The 26,567-nt window shown below is 42.6% G+C and overlaps 1 protein-coding gene across 4 annotated transcripts in view; it reads left to right on the top strand.

The window, feature by feature from the left end:
* Window positions 1-483: 483 nt before the first annotated feature.
* Window positions 484-26,567, top strand: part of BSG (basigin (Ok blood group)) — a 31,364-nt gene continuing 5,280 nt past the window's right edge. Inside the window, exons 1-6 of one of the 4 annotated variants that reach the window (XM_069102254.1) lie at window positions 484-764; window positions 10,453-10,609; window positions 17,294-17,376; window positions 22,085-22,224; window positions 22,633-22,909; window positions 25,343-25,357. In XM_069102254.1, coding sequence (XP_068958355.1) covers window positions 698-764; window positions 10,453-10,609; window positions 17,294-17,376; window positions 22,085-22,224; window positions 22,633-22,909; window positions 25,343-25,357 — 739 coding nt within the window. In that variant the 5' untranslated portion in view covers window positions 484-697. The remainder of the gene's footprint in view (window positions 765-10,452; window positions 10,610-17,293; window positions 17,377-22,084; window positions 22,225-22,632; window positions 22,910-25,342; window positions 25,358-26,567) is intronic. The other 3 variants (XM_069102189.1, XM_069102323.1, XM_069102284.1) reach the window with 3 other exon arrangements.

Genomic DNA, 26,567 nt, shown 5'->3' with positions numbered 1-26,567 from the left:
ATGGAAAGATAGGGGCCAAGCTGAGTCATGGGTGAGTGTGGAGTATTGGCAAGCGCGGGATCTGGAGACGCGGGTCCTGGGTTCGAATCCCAACCTTGCCACTCACTAGCTCTGTGACCTTGGGCTACCCTCCCCACGCCTGTTTCTTCATCTGCACCATAAGGGGCTTGAACTAGGTGACCTTTAAATTCTTCTTTACATCTCCGATTCAGAGGTAAGATCTGAGGGACTTTACAAATGGAACGAAGGTGAAATGGCGCTCGTAGTCTATTTTTGGGGAGGCCTGGACCGTGCACAAACTCACATCTTCTGACCTACAAGGAGCACGCCTCCCGGCCCCGCCCGTGGGCGGGCGCCCCGTCACGTGACACACTTCCTCCTCGCCCCTTCCCTCCGGCCCCGCCCGGTCTACGGAGTCCCGAGCCTGACTGGAAGGTGATTGGTTGTGAGAGGCCGGCGTGGGCGGGAACGCGCGGGCGGGGGCGGGGCTACGGACGCGAGCCCGACGGCGTTCGCGTTACCGGAGGGCGCCTCTCCTTTTTCTCCGTCACCGCGTTCTGCGCGTGCGCTGCGGAGGCTCTCTTCCGCGGGCTCTTATAGCGGCGGCCGGAGCCCTGGACAGATTGAGTGACCGAGCGAGCTAGCGAACGAAGCGCTGGCCGGCCACTCGAAGACTTCGGGACAGCGACGCCGCGACATGGGGGTCCCGCTGCTGTGGCTGCTGGCGGCCGTGCTCCTCTGCGCTCGGTCCACCTCCGGAACCGGTGAGTGGGGCCGGGGCCTCCAGAGGCCCCCGCGGCCCGGGCCCGGGGACCGTTGGGGGTTGAGGGGACCCAGAGTGGGCCCGGGGTGGGAGGCAGCCAGGACTGGGGGTGAGGGATGCTAGCTGAGGATTTGAGGCCCTGGGGGCCCTGCGGGAGGGGCGCAGGCTGGAAGATTGAAGTTGAAAGGATTGGGGGGGGAGGGCCTGAGGCTCAAGGGGTCCTGGAGGGGGGGGGCAGGGCGGGGGCCCTGGGGCTCAAGGGGTCTTGGAGGGGGAGGGATATGCGGGCTGGGGGCCTGAGGCTCAAGGGGTCCCCGGGGGAGAGGTGCAGGCTGGGGGCCTGAGGCTCAAGGGGTCCCCGGGGGAGAGGTGCAGGCTGGGGCCCTGAGGCTCAAGAGGTCCTGAAGGGGGAGGGGTGCAGACTAGGGATTTGAGAACCCTAATTCGAGGGAGAGGAAGACAGCTACAGTCGGGAGCAGCGAAGGGCCCCCCGACTTGGGGACAGATAGGGGGAGATGAGGATCCTTGGTAGGAACCATGGGAGGGGACCTGGGTGGAGGCTATGACTGGGAAGAGCTAGGGCCCTGGGGTATGAGGAGGGGCCAGTGTGTGGGAGGCACCTGAGGCAGGAAGGGTTAGGGACCTCAGGGGGAGGAGCCTTGAGGGGGTTTTGGAGGAGAGAAGGGGAGAGCTGAGGGGGAGGATTTTGCCTGGCGGCTGGCTGGTGGGAGGTGGAGATGGAAATGAAGTGTGACCCTGTGTCTGGAGGAATGGGGGAGGGTTTTGGGCCTTTGGAGATGGGGCCTCCCTCCCCTGGAGGGGAGGGGGGAATTTGGGGTTTAGGTAGTGTTGGGAAAGCTCTATTTGAGGACAGCCTCCCCAGGCTCTTAGGGCAGGATCTCTGACTCACATTCCGTTTAGCAACTCTAGTCTCTGTCCCTCCAAGGCCCTTTATATTTTCAGCCACCACTGGGGTCCATTTGTACTCAGTTTAGACTGGAGCTATCTGTGCACATTACATAGGGTGGTAAATGTTTGTGTAAAGGAAGATAATAAATATCTTTGCCTCCTCCCTTTGGTTCTGGATTAAAGCAATATGGCAACAAAAATTTTAGCTCCAACGGTTTTGTGGGTTTGATGTTCTAGATTCTGGTTAGAAATTCAGCTTGGCTGCCATTCACTAGGGCAAGAGTTTTGAAAAAGGTGAGATAGGCTTCATTGTAAGTTATCTTCCCCCTCTGAAGTTTAAAGACATAATTTATTTTGTCATGAATGATGGCTAATAATAGCATAAGTGTGTTGTGCATCCACATGGGAGAGGTAGAAGATTTGGAGTATAGCTCTCGCCCTTCAATGTTTTTCATGAAGCCCTTTTTCTATAACTGTAGCTTGCAAGTATTACTGTCCCTATTTTACAGATGAAGAAAACGGAATCTCAAGGGGAAGACGTTTTGCTCAAGGTCATATCTAGTAAATGTTGGAACTGGAAAACTTCTACCTTCCACTTAAATGTTCTTACCACAACACTATACCGTAATTTCTGTGTTTCTAACTGTTTTTATCTTAATATTCTAATTATTACTGTGTTTCTAATTTTTTCCCCCACTCAGCTCCTTTTTCTCTTTTTCATAATTAAAAACTATTTCAGTGCTCCCTGCTCTGGACCCTTGTGAATCAAGATGAGATCAACGAAAAGGTTGAACCTTTATTCCTCTTTATATTGTAGCCCTGAAAACAAAGAAAAACTTTGATATGATAGAATTTTTGCTCTTATTGGGCAAATTCTTACTGAATTAATTCTTTTCTTTAGGTTGTGCTATTTTTGCCACATGGGTTTGTTTTCAATTAAATTTTTATTTTTTTCAGTTATCAAACATTTATTCTCCCCCATTTCTTCAAGAAAAAAGGTTTTTATAACCTTGTAACAAATGAGCATAGTCAAGCAAAACAGATTCTCATATTGTCCGTATTAAAAAAATGTCTCATTCTGCATGTTAGTCCATCATCTCTCTGTCAGGAGGTGGGTAACATTCTTCAATTGGTTCTCTGGAGTCCTGGTTAATCATTGTCTTCAATAAAGTTATTAAATCTTTAAAAATTGTCTCATATATAATAATGGTGTTATATAGTATAAATTGTTCTCCTGGTTCTTCCTACTTCACTCTGCATCACTTCATGTAAGTCATCAAAGGTTTTACCAAAACTCTCTTCATTTCTTACAGCACAGCAGCGTGCCCTTACACGAGCATGCTATAATTTGTTCAGCCATTCCTCAGTTGATGCCCACCCCTGAATTTACAGCTTTTTGCCACTACCAAAAGCTGCTATAAATATTTCTTGTTTCTTTAGTCTGTTTAAATGACCATGTTTTGTGCCATAGACAGTTTGGTTGTACATTCAGGAAAGAGCAAAAAAATTATTCCATTTGGATATTTTTCTCCCTCTGAGTTGGTTCATCTGCATTCTATTCCTTTCCTCACCTCAGAGAAACTTGAAATTTAGTCCACTTAATTTGGAGGGGGGGGACTGCTTTCTTGCTATGGTCACATTGCTTGAATCAGTTTGATTTTCCTTATAATAGCTGAGATACCAAAGAAGAAGATTTCTTAACTCAGATTATCAATCTTGACATTTTTGTTTGTTTGTTTCTTGCCCTAATCTTGGAATGTAATCAACTCCTAGTTTTCTTTTGGTAGATTATCCACCTTATCTACAAAGAACTATAGAATAAAACCCTAGAGGGGATCTTAGATGCCATTTTGTCAAAACAGACCTCCTTGCTGGCTGTTCTCTTGGCTCTGGTTTTCAGGTTCTTCCACATGGTTTGGTGTCTCACATTCCTTTCTGCCTTGGGAGCTTATGGATAGAACACCAGAATGGGGTTGTTAAATGTATTATTTTTGAAGCTTCCTTTATCCTCACATCTATCTCCATTAGTATAGATAATTTAGCAGGTTATCTAGGAAAGGGCCAAGTATTGTATCTGAAAGCTATAGGGTGTGTGCTACAGGGCATTTGAGGGTGTAGAGGTTGACCTGTTGCCCCACCTGTTAAACTTTGGTTACAGTCCGAGCTCTCTGGGTTCTTTCTTTCCCTGGAGCAGGTAGTATCTGTTTTTAGATGGAGGTGACTTTACTTAAGAGCCTGTCAATAGGTCACGTGGTTTCCTTATGGCAGAGGATCAACTGACTGTGGTAGAGTTTTAACTTTTAGACTGATTTCGGAAAGAAATTTTATACATTCCTAGTGCTCCTAGTTGCTGGGGAACTTCATATCCTTTGTACTCTGTTCACATTATCCAGGTTGTGGCTGTATACTATTCGAGTTGCTGGCAGTGATTTATTGCTTCAGTAAATCTATATTCATTTACTATACCTGTAAAGCCAGGCTTGGATCATTGTAAATTTTTGCTAAACCGTGATAAATGGTATACAATACTTCCTACAGATTTCTCAAATTTCTGTATGTACTTTTATTTGATGATAAACAACTCCCTCATTTTATAGATGTGAAAATTTATTCCAGGAGTTTTTATGACTTACCAAAGGTCATACAATGAATGAAAGAGCTAGGGTTAGAACCCAGGACTCTATTCTTTCAAAGCATTTGTTAAGCACTTACCACTGGCGAAGTGCTGGAGATACAAAGAGAGACAAAAGACAGTGCCTGCCCTCAAGGAGAGCAGACAACTTGGGGAAGGGGATTGTAATTAATGGAGGCCTGGAAAGCAGAAGGTGGGATCTTAGCTAAGATGTGGGGGAAGCCAGGACTCAGATGAAGAATAGAAATGGTAGGGAGGGACTAAGCATTTATTAAGTAAGGGCCAGGCACTTGCTGAGTGCTTTATAGATATCATCTCATTTGATCTCACAGCATCTCTTTGAGGTAGGTAGATGAGGAGGAAGAGCTGTCCAGGCATGGAGACAGCCAGCGAAAACCCACAGAGTGGAGGTGGAGTGTCTTGTTCCCGGAATAGCAAGGAGGCTGCTGTCACTGGATTGTAGATTATGTGAAGGGGGTGAGTGGGTGGGTGTGGAGGATAAGGTGTAAGAAGGCTGGAAAGGGAAGAAGGGGCCAGATGAAGTAGGGTTTAAAAAAGGGGATTTTATTTGATTTTGTAGGTGATAGGGAGCCATTGGAATTTATTGAATAGGGGGTAACATGGTCAGACCTGCATTTCAGGAAGATCATTTTGGTGGCTGAGGTGAGATTGGACTGGAATGGGGAGACCCTTGAGGCAGCCAGACCAGCCAGCAGGCTAGTGCAATAGTTCAGATCTGAAGTAATAAAGGCCTGCACCGTGTGATGGCAGCGTCAGAGGAGAGAAGGATGAGGAGGAGATATTGCAAAATGGTAGAATTAAAAAGCTTGGGATGGCTAGGTAGTGCAGGGAATAGAGCATCGGCCCTGAAGTCAGGAGGACCTGAGTTCAAATCCAGCCTTGGCCAGTGTGACCTTGGGCAAGTCACTTAATCCCAATTGCCCTGCTCTTCCCCCTCCAAAAAGCAAAAAAAAAATAAACTGCTTAAACACCTAGAAGCAGTCCAACATTCTCTATTGTGAATGAAACATCAGGGTTGTTTCTTTAAAGGGCCACATCCAGTTGTTTTTCATTTCTGGTATTCCATTTACTTTTCCAAAGCTTGTACAGAAGTAGCTCTGGTCCATTTCAGATCAAGGCAGAACCAGGCAGCTGGTGTTACAGTAGATAAACAAGTGCTGGGCTTGAAGACAAATCTGACCTCAGACACTGACTAGCTTGTGTGGCCTTGGGCAAGTCATGTCACCTGTTTATCTCGTTTTCCTCCATTGTAAAATGGAGGTCATAATAGCACGTGTCTCTCAGGGTTGTTGTGAAGCAGGATGAAATAATTGTCCAGTGCTTAGCCCAGTGCCTGGCACATAGTAGGTACATAAATGCTTATTTATATAATGTTATTAAATATTAGAGTACCAGACTGGCATTGATCTGCTAACAGGTGCTGGTTGTTCCCAGAGACTGTTACAAAGTTTCTCGATTCATTTGGAATGAAATCTGTGAAAGGCTTAAAGGCTTGATTCTCTTAAGCCCTTGAGCATTCACTGCACAACGTACCTTATATACTGCCAGACCTTTTCCCACGCATAGAAGTGTTTGTACAGGCTCACCTGTAGGTCTGTGAGGTAGACTATTATCACTGAAGTCCTCTGGTAATTCTGCTGCATGTTACCTTTCTAGTCTTCTCCATTCACCTTCACACACTCAACTGCACTACTTGCCATACCTTGATCTCATTCCATTGTCCTCTAATTCCTTTGCTCATCCTGCTGTCCCCCCAGGCCTGGAACAGATGACTTGCTTCCCTTAGCTTTCCTCTCTGCCCTCTTTATATACCACCACCACATCACCCATGGAAATCCTGAAGCCTTAGCATTTTTAAGGCCCAATTGTAGTGCCACTTTCTCAGTGAAGCTTTTCTTATTTCCCTGTTCTTTTTCCATGTTCCACCCCAAGCTGAAAATGATTCCGTCCTCCTCAGCCATCCTATAGCTTTGATCCTGTTTTGATTTATCACATTCTAATTTGTATCCTCCTTCTTTCTTATTAGCTAAGTAGAAGAGACCTTATTTTATTGATCTTTATTGTATCCTGAGAGGCAAATAGAGTGTATTGCATGTAGTGGGTATTTATTGTTTATTGAATTGAACCGAATACCAGCCTAACATTTGGTTTCTTGAAGCTATTCCACTTTTTGCCTCCTCCCCCCTCCCCTTCCCATGAAGCTATAAAATCCATAATCAGATATGTATCTATGGCTCAGTCAGGATTCATCCAGTTTTATGGCTAGAAGCAGCATTCTTTGGGAGGAAGAAAAGGAAAATGAGCTTAAGAACCACATTTATGCTTACCCCAGACAATGAATGGCTCACTCTGAGAGCATAGATCTCTTCATCCTTGTCAGCTGTTACACAGAGTTTATAAACTCAATCCCTCTGATGAACAGTGGCTTTGCATCTCAGGATTCCTGGTATGCTGCCATTAGCCTTTAGGGCTGTACTTCCTGGATGGGACTTTGAACACTGTGCAATATACACTGTTGATTTTGCAATTTTAGTTCCTTTTGAGAAGTTTGAGTTGAAATGAGGTGAGATGATTGTTTTGTTTTAGTGGCACCATTAGAAATTCTCAGGCCCGAGCAACTCTTTAAGGATTCAGAAATTCCTTTGGCTTCTGAATTATATACAGCTGCTGTTTCCATATGCGTTCCTGGGTACCCAAGTCCTTTAAAAGAGAACATGTGGGTCAGACATTGTGTTGCTAACAAGCCCTACACAGAGTCAGGAGACCTGCCTTCTGGCTTTGTCTTTACAAATAAGGGACTGCAACAACCACAAACAATTCCTCTGCTCTCTCTTGGGAGCTGCCCTGGGCCACTGCAGGGGCTGGTGGTGGGCTGGCTTGGGAGGAGAGTGAAACTTGATGTTTTTGTTGAATACTTAATTGGAACATCTATTAATGGCTGTTGGATTGATGTGAATTACTACACCTGGCCAGATACCAAGTTTGTATTTTGTGCTTTACCTTTGCTGGGTGTTCTAGTTCAAAGAAACTTAGTTCTTTATCTTTTCTGGACTACCGTCAGCAAAAAAAAAAAAAGTGATTTGGTTTAGTAAGATTTATTTATTTGAGCTTTCTTTACTTTTAAACTACAGCTTGGACAGTAAAAACATTTATTTGTTGCAATTGCGATCAAAAGAAGAAACCTGGATCTTTTTTAGTACCTGCCAGGAGCTGACATAATTAGAGATACTAGTGCCCTGTAGGTAATGTTTGCCTTATATGGTGTTTTAGAAATATATTTGGATGGTTTGTGAAACTAAGAACTTCTATTCAGGACTTCTACACTTTCCCTCCTATCCTTCATTTTTTTTCTTTCCTCTGCTACCCCACAAACCACACCCCACCAGAGGATAGATGAAAACAGACAGCCACTGAAGTAATAAAGACAAGCCAATGTGAAGCTGCTGCTTTTTAATGTTCATAGTAATTTGTCTTTCTAAACTATGTTACTCACAGAAACGTTTTCAAAAGTATGATCTCTAGTTAGGGAAATGCCTTCAGTTGTTTGCCTTGTTTCCTCTTCTTGAGAATGGTTCGTTAATCTTTGTCATTCTTTGAGAAGGCTCATCCAAATCATTTATTCTTTATTTATAAAATGTAGCAACATTAAATTCAGCCAAATTTGCTAAATAATAAGCAACTTTTGGATATTAAAATTGTGGATAAATAAGAAGCAAAAATGCTTCTGTGTAACCAAAGTCATGGTGATAGTCCTGTTTCATCCTGTTTTGCTGTTATGACATGCCATATAGGCATTGTTGATCTTTCATGTCTCTGTAAGGTAGGCAGGACAGCTAGAGCTCTCATTTTAGAGATGAAGAACTAAGCCTCAGAAGCAAAGTGACATGCCTAAAGTCCCAAAGCTAGGAAGTGAAAAACTGGGACTTGGACCAAGCTCTTCTGGGTTCTGACTCTATTGCCTTTTCTTCTCAATCATACTGCTTTTTAGAAAGAATGACTGCTGCCTACAAAACAGTTTTTTTAATGGAGACTGCTAATCTTCCAGTTCATCCACTCATCATTTATGAGAATTAAGGGCAGAGATGCAGGTGTTGCTCCAGGCCAGGGAATTTCCAGATATTTTTGAAGCATGGGAAAATATCGTTCCTTTGTCATCATTAATGTGGGGAACTGGCTTTACAGAAGAAAGCCAATGCTTTCTTAGATTTATTTTTTGTTTGTTTGTTTTTTAACTTTTAAACTAACATTTGCACTAATACCTCTCCAACTCATAGCTGGCTTTATAAAATCACCACTATCCAAAAAGAAATTGGTGGAGGACAGTGTGGAATTACACTGTGAGGCAATTGGCAGCCCCATTCCAGAGATCCAGTGGTGGTTTGAAGGAAACGAACCTAATGAGACCTACTCCCAGCTGTGGGATGGTGCTCGGCAGGACCGCATCAGAATCCATGCCACCTACAATGAGCATTCTACCAGTACTGTCTTCATCTCTAACCTCACAATCAGCGACTCTGGCACATATGAGTGTCGGGCCAGCAACGACCCTGACCGCAACCACTTGTCGAAGAGTCCCAAAGTCAAGTGGGTTCGTTCCCAGGCAAACGTAATTGTCATCGAACGTGAGTGGCCGGGCTGAAGCACTTGACCAGACTCCACATTTCTTTGGATGTCTGAAGTTTGCAGTGCACCACCTCCCACCTGTGCCCTGTGGCTTTCTGAAAGCCCGTTGTCCCTCCTCACTTTCCTGCTTTGGCTTTGTAGACCTGAGAAACTTCTTTCCTTCTGTGAGTCTCCCTCTCATTCCCTAACCACTGAGGCCCTGCTCAAAAAGGGTTGTGTGACTTTGATATAAAATGCTCTCTGACCATCTTGTGCTGGATTCCAAAGGCCTAGAACTGTTCCATGCCCCAAACTGTCCTGTTCTGTGTTTGCAGATTTCAGAGTCTTGATTCTGTTGGAGGGCTCTATTTTAACTATTACAAGTAAACTAGTCCTGTTTTTTTCTTCCCTGAATATCCTGCCTTGCATTCAGAGGAATCCTGCCTTTTTCCAGATGATACAACCGTTTTTGAAATGGCCATTTCTGTGTTACACAAGTAGATCATAGTTCCTGGTGTTGTGAACCAACCTTGCATACAGAGCTGAAAGTATAGGTTTTAAAGTAGGAGGGTTTTCCCAATATTGAATCTACTCTAAAAATAGGTTACTGCTTTGGGAACACTGTACTCTTTGAATTGCATTTGATTTCCTAAGACAGCTTTTTGATATTCGAAGCTGTTGCAGCGGAATGATTTAAAATGTTCCCTGACTGATATGCAAACCCAGCTGCACAGTATAGTGGAAACAAAGCACATTTTTCAGCCCTGTATGAACAGTTCGTTGGGTGGTGCCAGGGTGACCTGGGCACAATAGGAGTGTATATATGTGTATGTTCATGATAGTTATTTGTTTGTGGGGAGAATTTTAGTCCCAATTTTGGCTGCTTGAGGATATTTCAAAATATATGTATATTTTCTTTACTCCTAAAAAAACCCTTTTAGTATTAATTAAAACTGAAATTTCTTTAATGCTTTAAGGTTTGTGAAGTGCTTTACATGTACTTAATATGATCAGTGTAACAATCCTTTGAGGCACTTCTAACTGCTGGTGTGTGTCATCACCATTTTATGGATATGGAGGAAGCTGAAGCCCATTTTCTCCTTAACCTAATTTTAAAGATTTCTGAGGCTAAAATAAAAAAGATGTATTTGTTTAGTAGAGGTAAAGTTTCTTCCTGCAGAGAGGACTCAAATTTATTTTGGGATTAAAATCGGTTAATTTTTCCTTGAGAATATAACTATTAAGAGAATAATTAAGGAATGCTACCTGCCTATGTTGGAAAAAGTTTTTTATCAGTCTCTCTACTCAATACATTGGTCTCCAGACTTCAGCAATGTCCATTCTTCCCTCTACCCCCTTAAAGTAGAAAACTATAAAAAAAAAAATAACGGGGGATAAGAAGGTAAGAAACAAAGGAGAGAATTTTTTAAAAAAATTCTGAATTTGACTAGATGATGGTTTTCCCCCTCTCCTTTTGTTAATTTTTTTTAAACTGACTTTGTCCTTTTCTTTTGTAAAAATGTAGGAAGCACCGTCTTGACGACTATAGATGTTTCTGGCCATAGAACACTCCTGACCTGCAAACTGAATCAAGCTTCCACTCAGATTCAGGGTCATCGTTGGCTGAAGGGCGGCAAGGTGTTGCAAGAGGACACGTCGGACAGTACAGTCACAGAATATGAGTACGTTTTCCTTAAAATTAATCTTGGTAAAGAGGTAGTATTTCTCTATGTTTTTTCTGATGTCACAAGGGCTACAACAAGATTTTCTTTAAAAGATTTTTAATAAATATCTTTAAAATCCTCCAAAACACCTACCCTAAACCCTCCAGGTTCATCATCCATCATGTGCACTAAGGTAAGGAGGAATGTGTGGCTGGGTGGGAGTTGAGGCTATTGAGTGAGGAAATGAATTGAGAAGGGGGGGCAGGAGACTAAGGAATTTCTTGGCTTCCAAAAGTACAGTAACACCAGCCCCTCAACCAAATCCATACTTGGAAATCCAGTGTTTTGTTTTCATAGCTTAGCTTAGCCCACCCTGCCCAGTCTGTTCCAAACCTTGAGCCATTTCATTCACTTTTTAATAAGCAGCTACTAGATGCAGAGCACTCTTAGACACTGAGGAAGATTCAAGGTTTGACTGGAGTTTTTGCTCTTTAGATCAGGGGTACAGAAGTTTTATTTTATGTAGATATAATAAAACTCCAACCAGATCATATGCCATGTGTAAAAAGAACCCAGAATTCCCTGAGCAGACCACCATGAGGAGGATTTTAGAAAGGATTGATATTGATGGACTCGAACAGTGTCTTGTTGAAACAAAGAGAGATTTGACTGCTGTGCTACTTGAAAGAAGGTGAGTGTTGTCGGTACGAAGAGCTGGTATGATTTCATCAAGAAAAAGTTGGGCCAGGCTAACCTCCATTTCTATTTTTGCCAAGGTTACGTGGATGGTAGATGAGAGTAACAATAATTCTCATTGTGTACTTTGAAGATTTGTGTGTGTGTAAGCAACTTACCCAAAGTCACAAGACTAGCAAGTGTCTGAGACCAGATTTTATTCATTCCTCTTTCTAGCCACTGTGTAGATCTGGGTTATCTAGGTTTGAACAAAGGACCTAACAGACTTTCCGGCTATTCTTGTGGACAGAATAGAGATGAAGGCTAGAGAATAATGTAGTGAAGTAAAATGGGAACTAGTTGAATGACTGGAGTGATCGTTAGTAATTGATGTGTACTTGAGAAACGTGTCCTGGGAGTCATGACTTTCTAACTGTCAGTGATTTGCATAAAGGTGTAGATGGCGTATTTATCAAATTTGTAATGATAGAAAGCTAGGAGTAGGCATGGGAATTCCAAAATATCGATGATAGGGGTTCTTAACTGGTCGTGAGGCTCTTAAGGAATTTGTAGATAGATTTAAAGTGAATTTAAGGGAGGTGGACATGTTTGTTTTCACTAACCTCTCACTGAAATTGAGCATTTTCTTCAGTTATGAAATAAGGAAAAGGATTTACTAGGCTGTCCAAAAAAAGGTTAAGAACCCACGTTAGAATTTGGGATTGAATCTAATGAAGTGAAATGTAATAGGATTTGTTTCAAATCCAGTAGAATTGTTTTTTTGTTTTTGATACTTAAGTACCAGATGGACTAGATGTGGCTAGACAATAGTTTGGGAAAAGATCTGGAGGTTTTTAAGTGGACTGACAGCAATTTCAGGGAGTCGGTAGTATGATACTGGTAATCAGAAAGGCTAATCGTATTTTTAGGCTACATTGAGAGTCATCATATCCCTGACAAGGAAATGGTCCCACTCTGTTGAAGACAGCCCACATCTGGAGTACTGTATTCATTTCTGGCAGCCCCATATTTAGAGGACTTTGGTGAGCTGCAGGAGTGACTAAGATAGTGAAGGGCCTAGAGATCATACTGTATGAAGGTTTGTTAAAGGAATTGGGCATATTTAGCCAGAAGAAGAAGACTTAGGGTTGACTTGAGAGTTGTTTTCAGGTATTTGCAGAAAAGAGATTAGACTTGTTTGGATTAGGAACTATCAAGAAACTGCATGGAAGCAGATTGGTTCCAACTATACAAAAGAATGGTTTGCCTCAGGACAGAGTGGTTTCACTATCATGGAAGTCTTTTTTTTTTTTTTTTAAAGCAGTTGGTAACTTGCTCAAGGTTACACGGCCAGGTGTTTCTGGGTGGGTGCTAAGTGTCCGAGCCCGGATTTGATCCCCAGGTCATCCCAACACTGGAGCTGGTGCTCTTACTCGCTGTGCTACCTGGCCACCCCTTATCATGGAAGTCTTTAAACAAAGGTGATATGACTACTCCTTGGGTGTGGCATAGATTCTTGTTCTGGTACTGAGAGGGATTGGGCTTCTGAAGTCCCTTCCATCTTAGATTCTGTATCCTGGGGCCCTGCTTCCTATTTTAAAATTGAAACAGAAAATCAGTTATTCTTTGCTGAGAGTCACTGTTTAGTATGGTAAGCTCCATCAGTGTCCTTAGAGGTCCTCTGATCCAATTAGCCTTCTACCTCAGGTAAGAATCACTCTTTCAATAGTCCTTTCTACTTTATTTGATCTATACTGTTCTGAATTGTCTTTCCCAATGAAACTCACCCTGCCTCTGTCCTGATGCTGGTTCCTTTTAGTTATATCAAATAAATCTTTCCGTTCACACCAACCCTCTGAATTGAAAACCACAAATGAGTACCCAAATATGCTCATTTCTGTGTTAAATATGCCTGGTTTCTTTAATTATTCCTCATAGAATATAGTTTAACATTCCTTCCACATTCTAGCTGTTTTATTGGTATAATTCTAGAACTTTACCATGGACCCAGTTTACTTTTTTTTTGGAGGGCAATTGGAGTTAAGTGACTTGCCCAAAGTCACATGGCTAGTTTTTGTGTTAAGTGTCTGAGGCTGAGGCCAGAGTTGAACTCAGGTCCTCCTGACTCCAGGGCCAGCGCTCTAGTCACTGCGCCACCTAGTGGTGCCCCCCCCAGTTTACTTTTAATTACTTGGAGGGATGGGTACATTATATGTCCACATGTCTTTTCTAAGATGCTAAGAAATGTGAGGTTTAACACAGCTTGTCATACAGTTGCCTGCCGAGGGCCCTCTCATGCTGCTCCTTTCAGCTAAGGGCCTTGCCTAATTTACTGGGCAAATATAAGCCATTTGCCATGAGTTCCCTCTTTTCTCCTTTCCTTTTGTCCTAAGCTATGGATCTCATCCCTAATTCTACTATGGTCTCTTATGAGAGACTCTTTTTATATGTACCTGTTAATCCCTTCCTTTTCTGTCTTCTTCAGTAAATTGCCTCCATATCATAATCCCTTCTCTCTATAATTTTCACTTTCTCACTGTCTACCTAAATCTCCTTCATCCTTAAAAAATACCTTTGTTCGACTTTTCCATCCCCTTTTGCTTTTGTCCTACACCTCTCTTCTTAGTTGAGCGCCTATAAAAAAGATGTCTATACTGTGCCTCTGCTTCCTCTTCTAACCGCTCTGCAAATCAAACTGACCTCCAGCCTCATCACTCCATTGAACCTCCCTTGTCTAAAGTGACCAGTGGACACTTCAGTTGCCGAGCCTTAGGACCTCTGTGATGTTTGAGCCCTTGATCATCCTCTTCCTGGATATTTTATGATATTGGTCTCTCTCTATTCTTGTACCTGACTGTTACCTTTCACTGTCCTTTCAGGACACAGCAGTACAGTAGAAAACAAACTGCTTCTGAAGTCAGAGATCACCTTTGACACTTTGTGCTCCTACCTGTGTGATCTTGGGCAAGTCACACCTTCCTTTGGCCTCAGTTTCCTCACCTGTTCACTGAAGGATTTCAACTAGATGGCCTCTGAAATCCCTTCTGGCTCCAGCTCTGTGATCCTTTGCTGGATTATCATCTGTATCATACTATGTAATTATGGGCCTAATTTAAGGCTCTTTTCTGAGCCTCTTCTCTGCAATTGATCTTATTAACTCTTGTGGGTTTAATTATTATTTCTACACAGATGACTGTTTCCAACCCTAGTCTCTATTCCAAGCTTCTGTTCCCCATTACCAACTACTGGATGTCCCATCAGCATCTGGAATTCAACCTGTCCTAAACTGAACTAATTATCTTTCCCTTGGTCCCGTTCTCTTCGGAACTTCCTATTTCTCTTGAGGGCATCACAAGTCATCCCGGTCTACAGCCTCAGTGTCCTCCTTGACCTCTTTCTCTAGACTCACACGCATGTTTATTCAGTCACCAAATCTTCCTACCTCTGCCAGCTCTTTTTGCAGCCAGTCCCCTTTGCTCCACTCGCACGGCTGCCATCTTAGGTTAGTTGCCTTTTACCAGGACTCTTTCAGTTAGCTTCGTGATGAGTCTTTTCTGCCCCAAGCCTCCTCTCCCACCCATCCTCCCTATGGTTGCCAAAGTGACTTTCCTCAAGTGTGGGTCTGCCTTGCTCACTAAAATTTGGAGGCTCAGGGGCTCCCTTTTACCTCTACGAGGAATATAAACTATTTTGTTTGGAACTTAAAACTTTTTGCAACCTACCTTTCCAGTCTCATATCTTCTTCCCCCTTATGTACTCTGTGGTCCATCAGACTGGCCTTGCTGTTCTTCCTGCATGCTATTGCATATCCCTCTCTGTGCCTTTGAACTCATAGCCTCCTCCACTAGAAAGCACTTCCTCCTTACCTCCACCTCCTAATTTCTCCTCCCCTTCAAAAATCACATCGTGTCTATTTTATATATTCTCATGTGTGTACATGTCATCTCCATGTTAGAGAATGTAAGCCTATCAAGGGCATGGACTGTTTCACTTTTGTCTTTGTGTCCCTGATGTTTAGCTCAGTGTTTGGCACAAAATAGATGTTTAATAAATGGGTATTGATTGATGTAGAAAGGGATTTTGAACCAGTGGGATAGCCCAAAGAAAGCTTAAAAGCAAACTCTTGAGCTTTAGTTTCTGGTAGAGGAGGAAACTGTAGGTCTCACACCAGAATCCTGCTAGTGGTGTGGACTTTTGCAAATTTGGGGACTTGCAGAATTTTGTCTGTGCTGCTCTTAAGGAAATCTGTATTTCCAGTTGAAGCTCTCATGGTTAACATTCCCAAATGTGAATAGTTATTTTGTAGAATGGTGAGAGCTGGGCCTACTAATGGGAATACTAGCCTATTAAAATAGCATAATAAGCTTCCCTTCTCATTACCATCAATTCCAGCTGGTGTTCAGAGCCAAGGCGTCATGCCCTTTGTGTAGAGGAGTTGATGGGCTTCATTGCTTCTCCTCCCTCCCCTCCCATGGCAACAGGAAAGCAAAATGAGGATTAAAGTATTTATAACCTGGCCTTCCTCCCATGACCTCAATTCCTCAGCTGAGTGGCTTTTGGGAAGGGGGCAATATACCCATCTGGTAAAATTAACAACAAATCATTATCATCACAAAAGACTCAGAGCTCTTTCAGTGAAGGGCTATGGAATTACGGAATCAGATTTTTTTTTTTAAAGCAATTGGGGTTAAGTAACTTGCTCAAGGTTACACAGCCAGATATTTTGTGTGGGTGCTAAGTATCTGAGGCCAGAACTGATCCCAGGTCTCCCGACTCCGGGGCCGGCGCTCTTACTGCGCCACCTGGCCGCCCCTGGAATCAGATGTTTTTTGAGGGTGGGTAGCTAGTACCTTGAATTCTATCATGTCAAATACTCCAATAGAAATTATGAGTTTCCCTCGAAATTTAAATGGGAAAGTTTTTGAATGATCATAGAGAAAGTAACTCTTTAATTCTTCCTATCTATACCAGGAAATGATAAGAGCTTGATCTTTCATGGAATGAATGGAAAAAAGTCTTCTTAGTTTACAGGCCTAGTTAATTGGATGCACAGCCTTTTGGCTTTTAGGCCTGTAGCCCAAGGGAAGTGACTGGAAAGCAGGAGAAAATGATATAGCACTCCAAAGTTTGCGAAACATTTTACATACAGTATCCCAAAGGATCTCACAACAACCCTTTGTAGTAGATATTTCTGGTATGATCTCCATTTTACAGAAGAAGGCACTGAGGCTCAGGTCAGCTGACCTTCTTGCTGTTCTCCATATGTGACTTTCCACTGCTTCACGAACTTTGCCTCTCCAGATCTCTAGCTATCCTCTCAAGGAACAGTTTGAGTATTATCTCCTTTTTGTGACACCCACCCCCTGACTCCCCCCAAAAAAGTCCACTTCTCATGTATTTGGATACATTTGCAAAGGTCTCTGTTACTCCAAGGCTACCTCTTTATTGCACTACCCAGAAGGCAAGGAGCATAGGTATTCATTCAGTTACTATATGGTATGCATTTTTACCATGGTAAAAATCTGCAGCTGAAGCATGCTGGCTCTCTGAGGGATGTTAGGGATTATCTAGTCAAGCTGTTTCCTTACTTGGAATGACTGATGAATTTCTTTAGTGTACTATATGGATGGAAGGGAAACATGTTCTCAAAAGTACCGGGCTTTTCTTTGAGCAAGAGGACTAAGAGCAGCCTAGAGTCATGAACAGTTTGAAATCCTTGAGAAGTGAGGGAATCCAGATCTTCCTAAAGGATTCTTAATTAGTATAGCATTTTCAAGGGAGGCTTGTACCTGGAGGATATTTTTGGCTTATAATTTGCTTTCTTTTTAGAGCTCCACATAGACTCAACTTTTTCTGTCCTTTAAAAAAAATGGGAGGATTTGTATCAGTTTTAGTACTTTTGTGCAGTACTGGTCAACTATAGTCTCAACGTCTGTGTCATTAGACTTCCACTGTAATCGACTACAGCTGTCTGGTTTGCTTTTTTTTTTTTAATCCTCTTCACCTTATACCTGTTTCCTTTTTCAGGGTTTCGACAGATGATAAATCCGGCGAGTATCAGTGTATTTTTCTTCCAGAACTTACAGGAAAGGCTCATGTACAAGTAAAAGGTAACATCTGTCACTGGACCATAGACCAAAGAAAGTAATCATATGTGTAAATTTTATAACTAAATGTTTATTGGAGGTTAAGGGATTGAAAGAATCTTGTCATTAGGGAGCCAAGCAGAATGTTTATGTGGGAATGTTTTGGAGGGAATATAAGAAATATGGTTCCTGAAAATATTTCTTCAGAAGTTGTTTCAAGCAGATGAATACTGGTGTCCTGATGTTTGTAGGGTCCATATTCAGTGCCCTTTTGGGGAGAGAAAAAGAGAGAGAGAGTGTGGGGGAGTGTGTGTGTATGTGTGTGTGTGTGTGTGTGTGTTTCTGAATGAAATGGCAGCTCAGCCCTCTGGGCCCCACTTCTCCACTGAACCTATAGCTACCTACACCTGACACCAAGGAAATAAAGTCAAACCTTCATAAGACTTCAGGAGGCCTTATGTGAAAATTTGTGCAATTAGAAAAAAACTTGGAGAATTTTAGAAAAACATATTTGCAATGGTGAACATTTCTTATAAAAAACCAAATGGGAACCCAAGCTTTTGTTTTTTTCTCAGTAAATAAAAGTTACTTTAGAAATAAAGGGACTTACTGTTGACAAAGTATCTTGTGCATTCTCTTCTGTAGGAGTGAGTTATATAGGAACTGGTTTCCAGATAATGAGGTTAACTTAACTAGGTCTAGTAGCTTTCTTTCCTTAGCAGATAAATTAATGAAATGCTATACAGAAAAACTGGCAAAATGGAGTAAGGCAATAGAGTGATTATAAAACCCTTATAGATCAAAGAGCTGATTTCTCTAAAGTAAATCCTATTTTCCCATTTACTTCTTTAGTCCTATAAAATATATTTTTACAAGAAAGGGACTGAGAAGAAAGGGATTAAGTCTCTGGCATTTTTGGTATTGTCTATTAGAAGTACATTTGCCATTCTATTACACTGTTTTACCTATATTACCTTGTAAAGAACAGAATTATCTTTTGTGAGATTGACGCGCTGTCAGCTGTCAAGTAATTGAAGCCATGGGAGTAAATAAATTTGCCAAGGAAAAAAGTATAAGGAAAAGTGGGTTAAGGAGAAGCCCTTGGGGAAATCCCACATTAAAGGTTTGGGAAGAACCAAGGAAGAGTGACTAGAAAAGGAAGCAAGAACCAGGAAATGTGTTCTTGGTGCCAAGAGAGGAGAGTCTTTCCAATAGGACAATGTAGTCAACTGTTCTAAAAACTGCAGAGAGGTTAGAGACTAAGGATGGAAAAAATTGTGATCTCACTGTAGTTTTAGAATGAAAGAGGCAGAAACTCAGTGTAAAGGCCCTTCCAATACCAGATCTGTGATCTGAAGGACAGTTTTGGCAAATGATTGAGGAGAGATGAGTTAATGAGGAAATGGAGCCTTTGGATCTAGAAAGCTTTTTAAATTTAGCAGTAAAGGAGAAGAGATGTCAAATGTATAGGTTAGGGAAGGTCAAGATAGGAATGGAAAATTTTGGTAGTTGGGAAGAAATTAATGGGAAAAAAAAAGATTAAAAATGCATATACCTCCTCTAGTAAAACTCAAAAATCTCACTGGACTACATTATGATCGAGAAATTCACTGGAAAAATTTAGTGAATTCTTCCACGTTAGAAATGCACAAAAAGTCAGAAGCCCTGGACTGTAGGAAAGAGAGCTTCTAGAAAAGCTACCACTAGTGCAGGCAAACCAAAATATAGGGACCCTGCCTATGTTCACAGGTAAGGACTCCTCAAAGAGGTCAGCTGCTGAGAGTGGCACAGTCACTGTAGCACTCAGAACAGGGACTCCCTGAACCTCAAAGGTCAGTTAAGGGCCCAGTCCCAGGTGGTGTTCAGTTCAGTAACTCAGGTGACAGTTCTAAGTAGGGCTGAACAACTCAGGCCAAAGTGCAGCAAGAAGTTCAGGCCGGCCCTGGCACAAAGCTTCAATTTGAGAATTGAGGCTGGATATAAGCATAAATACAAGAAAACACTAACCATTCTCAAGAATTATGATAGATCTAGAGATATCCCAGAATCTAACTTCCCAACAATCTTAAGCAGTGGTTCAAAGGAAAAAAGAAATTCTCCTAAGACTACATGAATACTTAAATGAAATGAAGCAAGAGTTTTAGAAAATAAAAGTTCTGGAGGAAAGAATTAGAAATAGAGTAAATGGCTTAGAACAGAAAATAGTCATTCTTACCCAAGTAACACTCCTAAAAGTCATGATTTCACGAGATAGTAAGAAATCCTAGAACAAATTAAAAGACAAACAGCAGGAGAAAATGTCAGATAGCCGATATAAAAAACATCTGATCTAGAAAATAAATCTAGAGATGACTTGAGAATTGCTGAACTCCCTTAAAAAAATGTTAAAAACTTGGATACCATATTTGAAGAAATCATAACTGAAAATTTACCCAGATCTATTAGAGCTGGAGGGCAAAGTGAAGATAAAAAGAATCCACCAATCACCTCAGGCTGAAAGGAACCTAAAACAAAAAGTCCTCGGAATTTTATAGCAAAATCCAGAGCTTCCACATTTAGGAAAAAAGTAGTGCAGGCAACTATAAAGAGTTCAAATATAGTATCAAGGAGCCACAATCAGTCTCACGTGCAGTTTCTATTAGAGGTCTTAGAATACAAAGTTTCCAAAGGTGGCAAAATATATAGGCTTAAAACCAAGAATAATATACACAGCCAAGAATCCTAAAGAGGGGAAAATACTTTTACTGCTTCATTACAAACAGTTTAAAGAATTTTTTCAAATTTAAAAAAAATTAATGCTTTTTGGGCATTCCTGATGTGTGTGTGATGATGGGACAAGAATTAGAGCAAGGTCCTGGAGGAACTGAGGGAATGGGATCCAACGCGCAGGTCTCTACAGTTAGTCTCAGATGAAGCACAGAGATAACTGTCTACCTCTGTATGCCGTGGCTGGGGACAGTGTTGGTATTATTGGCAAAAAAGAGAAGTCTTGGGAAAGTTGCTACCAAGAATTAGGAGTAGAGTAGAAATGAACAGCAGTGAGTGCCCAGCTGAGGTTACATACTAAGAATTTGATTAAACTCAATTGACATTACCACTCATGCTCAACAGCCATATAATAGGACTAGAGAAATCTCTTAGGGATTACTCTTGTGATTAGAACAAGAATTCCCCTATCAGGATTGCTGAAAGGTCAGTGCAGTAAAGGATCTTAGGGTAGGAACTGAGTCATTAAAGTGGCAGCAGACCATGTGGTCACAGCTGGACATGGAAACAAGTGAAACCAGAACAGAGGAGTGGAGAAGAAAACACAGAGTAAAAGGTCATGCCAAGGGTGTAGAGTGAGAGGCGACAGTAGAAGCCTAGGTAGTGATGGTGGCAGGGATGGTTGGAGTTGTTAACAAGTGTTGAGCCCTTACTCTGCATGTTGGATCTTGGAAGTGGTGTAGTTCTGAGAGATGTGTGCCCACATCTGTGTGACTTAGAGGCAGAGGGGGATGGCTTATTGGGGTAGAAGAGGTGACAGCAGGTTTCTAGAGGGGCTGTCAGCATGATTTTTGAAATACCAAGGGATGAAGGGAAAGACAGAAATGGTGAGCCACTAAATTCATTTAAAAGTTACATGGAAATTAGTGGATGTCCAGCAACAAGGTAGATATGGTAGTACAAATGGAGTTAGTGGACCTTGGAGGAGGAAGAGCACTTAAGTTTCAGAGAACTGATTTGGAAAGGTAATGAGGAACAAGAAGTCTAGATGGGGGCGGCTAGATGGCGCAGTGAGTAGAGCACCGGCCCTGGAGCCAGGAGGAGGAGGACCTGAGTTCAAATGCGGCCTCAGACACTTAACACAAAAACTGGCCATGTGACCTTGGGCAAGTCACTTAACCCCAATTGCCCTCCAAAAAGCAAAAAAAAAAAAAAGCAGTCTAGATGACCTGCTCCTCCTGGCCCTGTGAGTTGAGGAGAATGGAACAATGAATGTTCAGTAATAGGGAGGATTGAAACAAATGAGGCATCTTCCAAGGAGAACCAGGCTTCTCTGTTGACTAGAGGCAGTAGGAGGAATGTTGTAGCATAAGGAATAATAAACCTAAAGAAATTAGAGAACCTTGAGAAGAGCTCAATAAGAGATGAGGACCAGTTAAAGTGAAAGGAGTGAGTGTGTACGGGGACTGAAAGACTCGCTGAGCAGCAGTGAAAATCTGGTGAAGTAGTATGGACAGTGTTGGTATCAAGCTTGGATAGTTAAAGCATATGGTCTTGAATAACCTGTAAGTCCCAGCCCTTGTGCTGGCTGGTTTTGTGTGACTTGTGTTCAGGGAATGCTCTTGGGGGTAAGGACTGTAATTTTGAGTTGTTCTAGAGCATCTCTTGTAGCAGCACAGTGTATTTATCAGGAAAAAACTGAAGTTTGAAGTTATAAAGCAGTTTTTGTCAAGCAGATTAATTCCAAAGGAACAATGGAATGGGCAGAACAGTGACTGGACCAGGTGGTGGTGAGGCTGGCTGGGAGCTGGAGTGACCAAGGATTCAGGAGCAGGGACTGTGGCATCCACCCTCTCCTAACAGTCATTCCCAAAGGGCTGAACCTGTGTACTCCCTCAGTAGAACTTAATTAGCCGGTGGCAGACCTGACAGGAAGTGTAGATGGCCTGCCTCGAGGGTGTCGCTGCTGACAGATGTGGAGGCCAGAGTCTGGCACTCAATGGTTTTACTTTTCTCCTCCTTTTAGGTCCCCCAAAGGTTACGGCTAACAAGAAGTCAGAACATGGGAATGAGGGAGACTCGATAATTCTTACCTGTAAGAGTCATTCATATCCCTCTATCGAACAGTGGAGTTGGTACAAACAATATGAGCTTGAGAATATGACAGTAAGTATCACACTAGGTGTCTGCGAATTACTTATAATCTCTATGGGGCTTTGCAGTCTACGAAGGCCTTCCACGTAATCATGGCAGGCAGGTATTAGGATCACAGATTTCTCTCCATTTTACAAATGAAAGCAGAAGATCAGGTCACATAGCTCGTTAGTATAGGTGGGGTTAGAATAGTATAGATTAAAGATTTGGAGAGGACTTTTTGCCTCTCATGTTTCTGATGGGGAATCTGTGTTCCAAAAAGGCTGTGACTTGCCCAAGATCTCATAGGTCGAAAGAAAGAGGCAGGGCCAGAGTTGGAACCCAGGTTCTGTGATTTCAGATGTCTGCCTTCTCTTTCCATTGTGCTGTCCTGCCTCTTGGTCATCATGCTTTCTGATGATAACTCCTCCTTCTTTACAGAGCATTGTAAATGGCAGTGAAGGGAGGTACTTCATAACAGGGACCCCTGAAAAAACAGAGCTGCTTATTCAAGAAGCAGATTTGGAGAAGGATCCTGGAAAATACATCTGCAAAGGCTCTAACTCTGAGGGCTCAGATTCTGCTGAGATCATTGTGAAGGTCCGCAGCCGTCTGGCTGCCCTCTGGCCCTTCCTGGGCATTGTGGCAGAGGTACTGATCCTAGTCACCATCATCTTCATCTATGAAAAGAGGAGAAAGCCAGATGATTTGCCAGAAGGTAAGGGTGCTTATTCCTAACATGGAGGGAAGGGAAGGAAAAAGGAATAATAGGAGAGTACTTAAAACTCAAGACTACCACAGAGAAGGCCCATAATCCAGACCAGCGACTTTCAGGAACAAAATGAACTCTTGGCTCTTCTCCAGAACAATTCAACAGCTACATGTTGAATGACTTCTATGTGCAAGACATTCTTGATGCCAATAGATGCAGAGGTGAATAAAAATACAGATCTGTATTACTGTTTATTCATAGTGGGCACTTCAAAAAAAATCTCATCTTCAAACAGTTTGGATGGTGGGGAGCAATCAAAGCAGTGGTCCAAAAGAGAAATTCAGACAGCATTGGGGGGGCGGGGATGTAGTGGACAGATCAGCAGCTAGGCAGTCAGGAGAGGGGACTGAGGTTCTCATTCACTGAGCGAGTCGATATAACCCCTTTTCTTTCTGGCCTTCATTTTCCCCACACGTACAATTAGATGCTCTCTGAAGCTCCTTCTGGTTCTGACATTCATTGTTTTGTGTGTTAAGTTCCCTTCTAGCTCTGACATGCTATGGTCTTGCTAAGTCCCAGTACTCGGCATGTGATTTTTAAGCTCCCCTTAAATTCTGTCCTTGAATTTTCTTTGCTGAAAGCCTATGCATGTATTTTTTAAAGTGTTTGTCCCCAAGCTTCTGCAAAATACTTTCACTGCTGGTCCCTGTTCTTTCATCTTTGTTATATTTCATAGCCCTGAGGGCTTATAGATGACCCAAACCAGACACTCTAAATCCCCCAGGCCCTCCTTTGGCAGATACTAGTCTGTTGGAAAGAACTTTGGGTGAAAGTTTGTAAGTGTGGGTCTTGTCCCTGAAGTTGTGAACTTGGGTGAGTTAGTCATCCTCTCAGTTCTGTTGTTGTAAGTTGGAGATCAAGTATCTTGGGAGGGAGGGAGAAATGCCAGGTTCCTTCCCTCTCCTTATAGGAGAGGTCCAAGCTGTAGCAGAAAAGGAGGATGTTAGATCTCAAGGAGGAACTGGCCTTATTTCCTCATAACCTCAAGAGGGAATTAGTTTCTTTTTTTTTAAGATTACTAGACTTATATCAGGGAAATGTAAAAAGTGTTGCATATCTAGGTTTTAGTAAAGCATCTGACAAAAGTCTCTCATATGCTTCTGGAGAAAGGTGGGGCCTTGTGGGTAGGATGATGATAATATATGGGTGTGTTTATAGCTTCTTAAATGTCCAGACCTGCAGCTGGATCTGCGTCTTGGAGCATGCTTCAGGGTTTTTTCTTTAGATGGATTATTATATTCAACATTTTTATCATTATAAGACTTTGGAATTTTTAGTGAAGGTATGAGCTCAGTACGAATCAACAGAGTTAAGTGGCCACTAAAAATGCTAAGAGAAGGCTGCTGTTTGAGGAACAAGGGAGATGATGATGACCTCTCCATCGTCTGCACTGATCAGACAGCATCCAGAGGATTCAGACTTGGGCAGCTTCTTTTCAGAGAGACATTAACAAAGAAAAGTAGGTCCAGAAAAGGTTGACTAAGATGGGGAAGGCACAAATGAAGGACAGATGAGGAACATGGGAAGAAAATAAAAGAGATAAGTGGGAAGGTGATTGTTGTCTTCAAGTATCTAAAGGATTGTCAGGCAGGAGACTTGTTCTAATTCAGAACAAGGACTCGGGGCAGCTAGGTGGCACAGTGAATAGAGTCAGGAGAAACTGATTAAAATCAGGCCTCAGACACTTAACACTTACTCGCCATGTGACCTTGGGCAAGTCACTTATCCCCAATTGCCCTGCCCTCCCCCCCCCCCCCAAAAAAAAGAACAAGGACTCAGGAGGTGGGAGTTAAATTTGGACCCAGTCTCCATCTGACTTTAGATTCCCCTCCTTTTTCTGGATTGGCTCAGTAGAGTGAGTTAACTTTAACTGAAATATTTCAAGGAGGGTCTAGATGACTACTGAGCATCCAGCCTCCACATTTGTTGGAGGGGGAAGAATGGGGAGAAATACAGGGAGGAAAAGGGAGGACCTGTCTCTTCCCCTTCTGGACCACTTAGGTGTTTGGGGGTGGGGGTTGGGTTACTTTTTCTTCAACTAAATAAATGAAAGTACTTTTCATTTAGCTGAGAAAAATCTGTTAGGCTAGGGATGCCAGAATCTCTAGAAGAATTCCAACTTTTTCGTTGGCAGATTTCCTTTTCCCACTAGGTAGAGATGGCTCTGGAGAGGCTATTCCCAGTTATAAGAACATAGGACTTAAAGGGCATTCCCCTTCCCCTTTTCCTGCGTTGCTTGGTGGGTAATAGTACCTGTTCTTAAACCAGCTGTTTCTAGTTCTGTGGAGTTTGTTGTCAGAGGTCAATGGGAGTAGTTCGGGTTAGAGTGACCACTGCTTCACTTTTTACTTGTTTTTTCTTCCTTGCTTCTGCTGCTAGCTGAGCCCCCACGTGGTAAGTGAATGGCACCTGCAGTTGTCATTCGGCTTCAGCTGTTACATCAGCTGTTTGAGCCCCTAGCATGAACTCCTTGACTTTTTGCATGACTTCTACATTGCTGGGAGCTTTCACTTAACTCTCAGGAAAACTGAGCCAAGACAGCAACTCCCAGGCTGCATTATGCTGCTTGAAGCATGAATGGCATGGGCACCCTGTCCTTCACACTTTCCTTGTCTGCATGTGTCTAGCATCAGGAATCCCCCAATATTAACTGAAAGCTATCATCACAGTTTGGGGTGGTGGTATGAGCAGGGAATGTGTTGCCTTCTCACAGATGTCTACAATTCTAATTCTTATTCTTCCACTTTCTTACTCATTGGAGGAGGTTCAGATTTCAGTGACTGGCATACTCAGGAGTCACTGAACGGCTTGTGTGTCCACTCTGGCCTCCATAAGGTGCTGGGCATCCTGTCCTGTCGGGGTGCATGAAATCATGGAGACTATATTTGCATTGTACCCTCGGGACCTTTTGTGTCAGTTTATCTTCTCTTAAAAACAGAGAAGCTAATCTTTTACCTTCCCTCTGTTATAGGGAGGTTGTAAGCCTAAAAATGAATTATATTCAGAAACAGTTGGAAGGACCTTAGGGATTGTCTAGTCCAACTCCTCCTTTTTTTCCCATAGGATTTAAACCTAAAAGAAATCCTAGATTTTTATGAAGGAAAAATGGGATCAGAGAAGGGAATTGATTTGTGTGCTGAGACCAGTTTCTCAAGATGAGGTCATCATTCAGAACCTTTAAGAAGCCAGTGGGGCATGGGGTGCCCTTGTGAGGCAGTGCTTGTAATCCCGTACCTCAGTAGCTTCCAGGATCTTGTGGCCACTTTTTGAAACGTGAATTCATCCCAGGGGCTGGGGCTCACATACACATGGACCAGGAGTGCAGAGATCCCCTTCTCTGGTTCCCCTTATAACCACAGTGAGCACTTCCCTTTTTGGACCTCAGATTCCTTGTGTGTAAAATGAGAGGGTTGGACTCTGTGATTGCTAAGGTACTTCTCCACCCGGATTCTTTTATAACTCTGAGGTATGTTCTCTTGGGCAAGTTTGTGTCATTTATTAGGAACCAAGAAAATAAGGGCATGTGGGAGAACTGATCGTGAATAGAAACAGCACAGCCATGGAGTAATCCTGAACTTTTTTGTTTTTCTCTCTTCTTGGTTCC

This window comes from Petaurus breviceps, unplaced genomic scaffold, assembly GCF_028583685.1.
Source record: "Petaurus breviceps papuanus isolate PSGF00001 unplaced genomic scaffold, PetGlider_PUasm1.0 103, whole genome shotgun sequence".
In the NCBI taxonomy this organism is placed as follows: domain Eukaryota; kingdom Metazoa; phylum Chordata; class Mammalia; order Diprotodontia; family Petauridae; genus Petaurus; species Petaurus breviceps.
The sequence above is the reverse complement of the archived record's forward strand: the minus strand, read 5'-3'. Positions and strand labels throughout refer to the sequence as shown.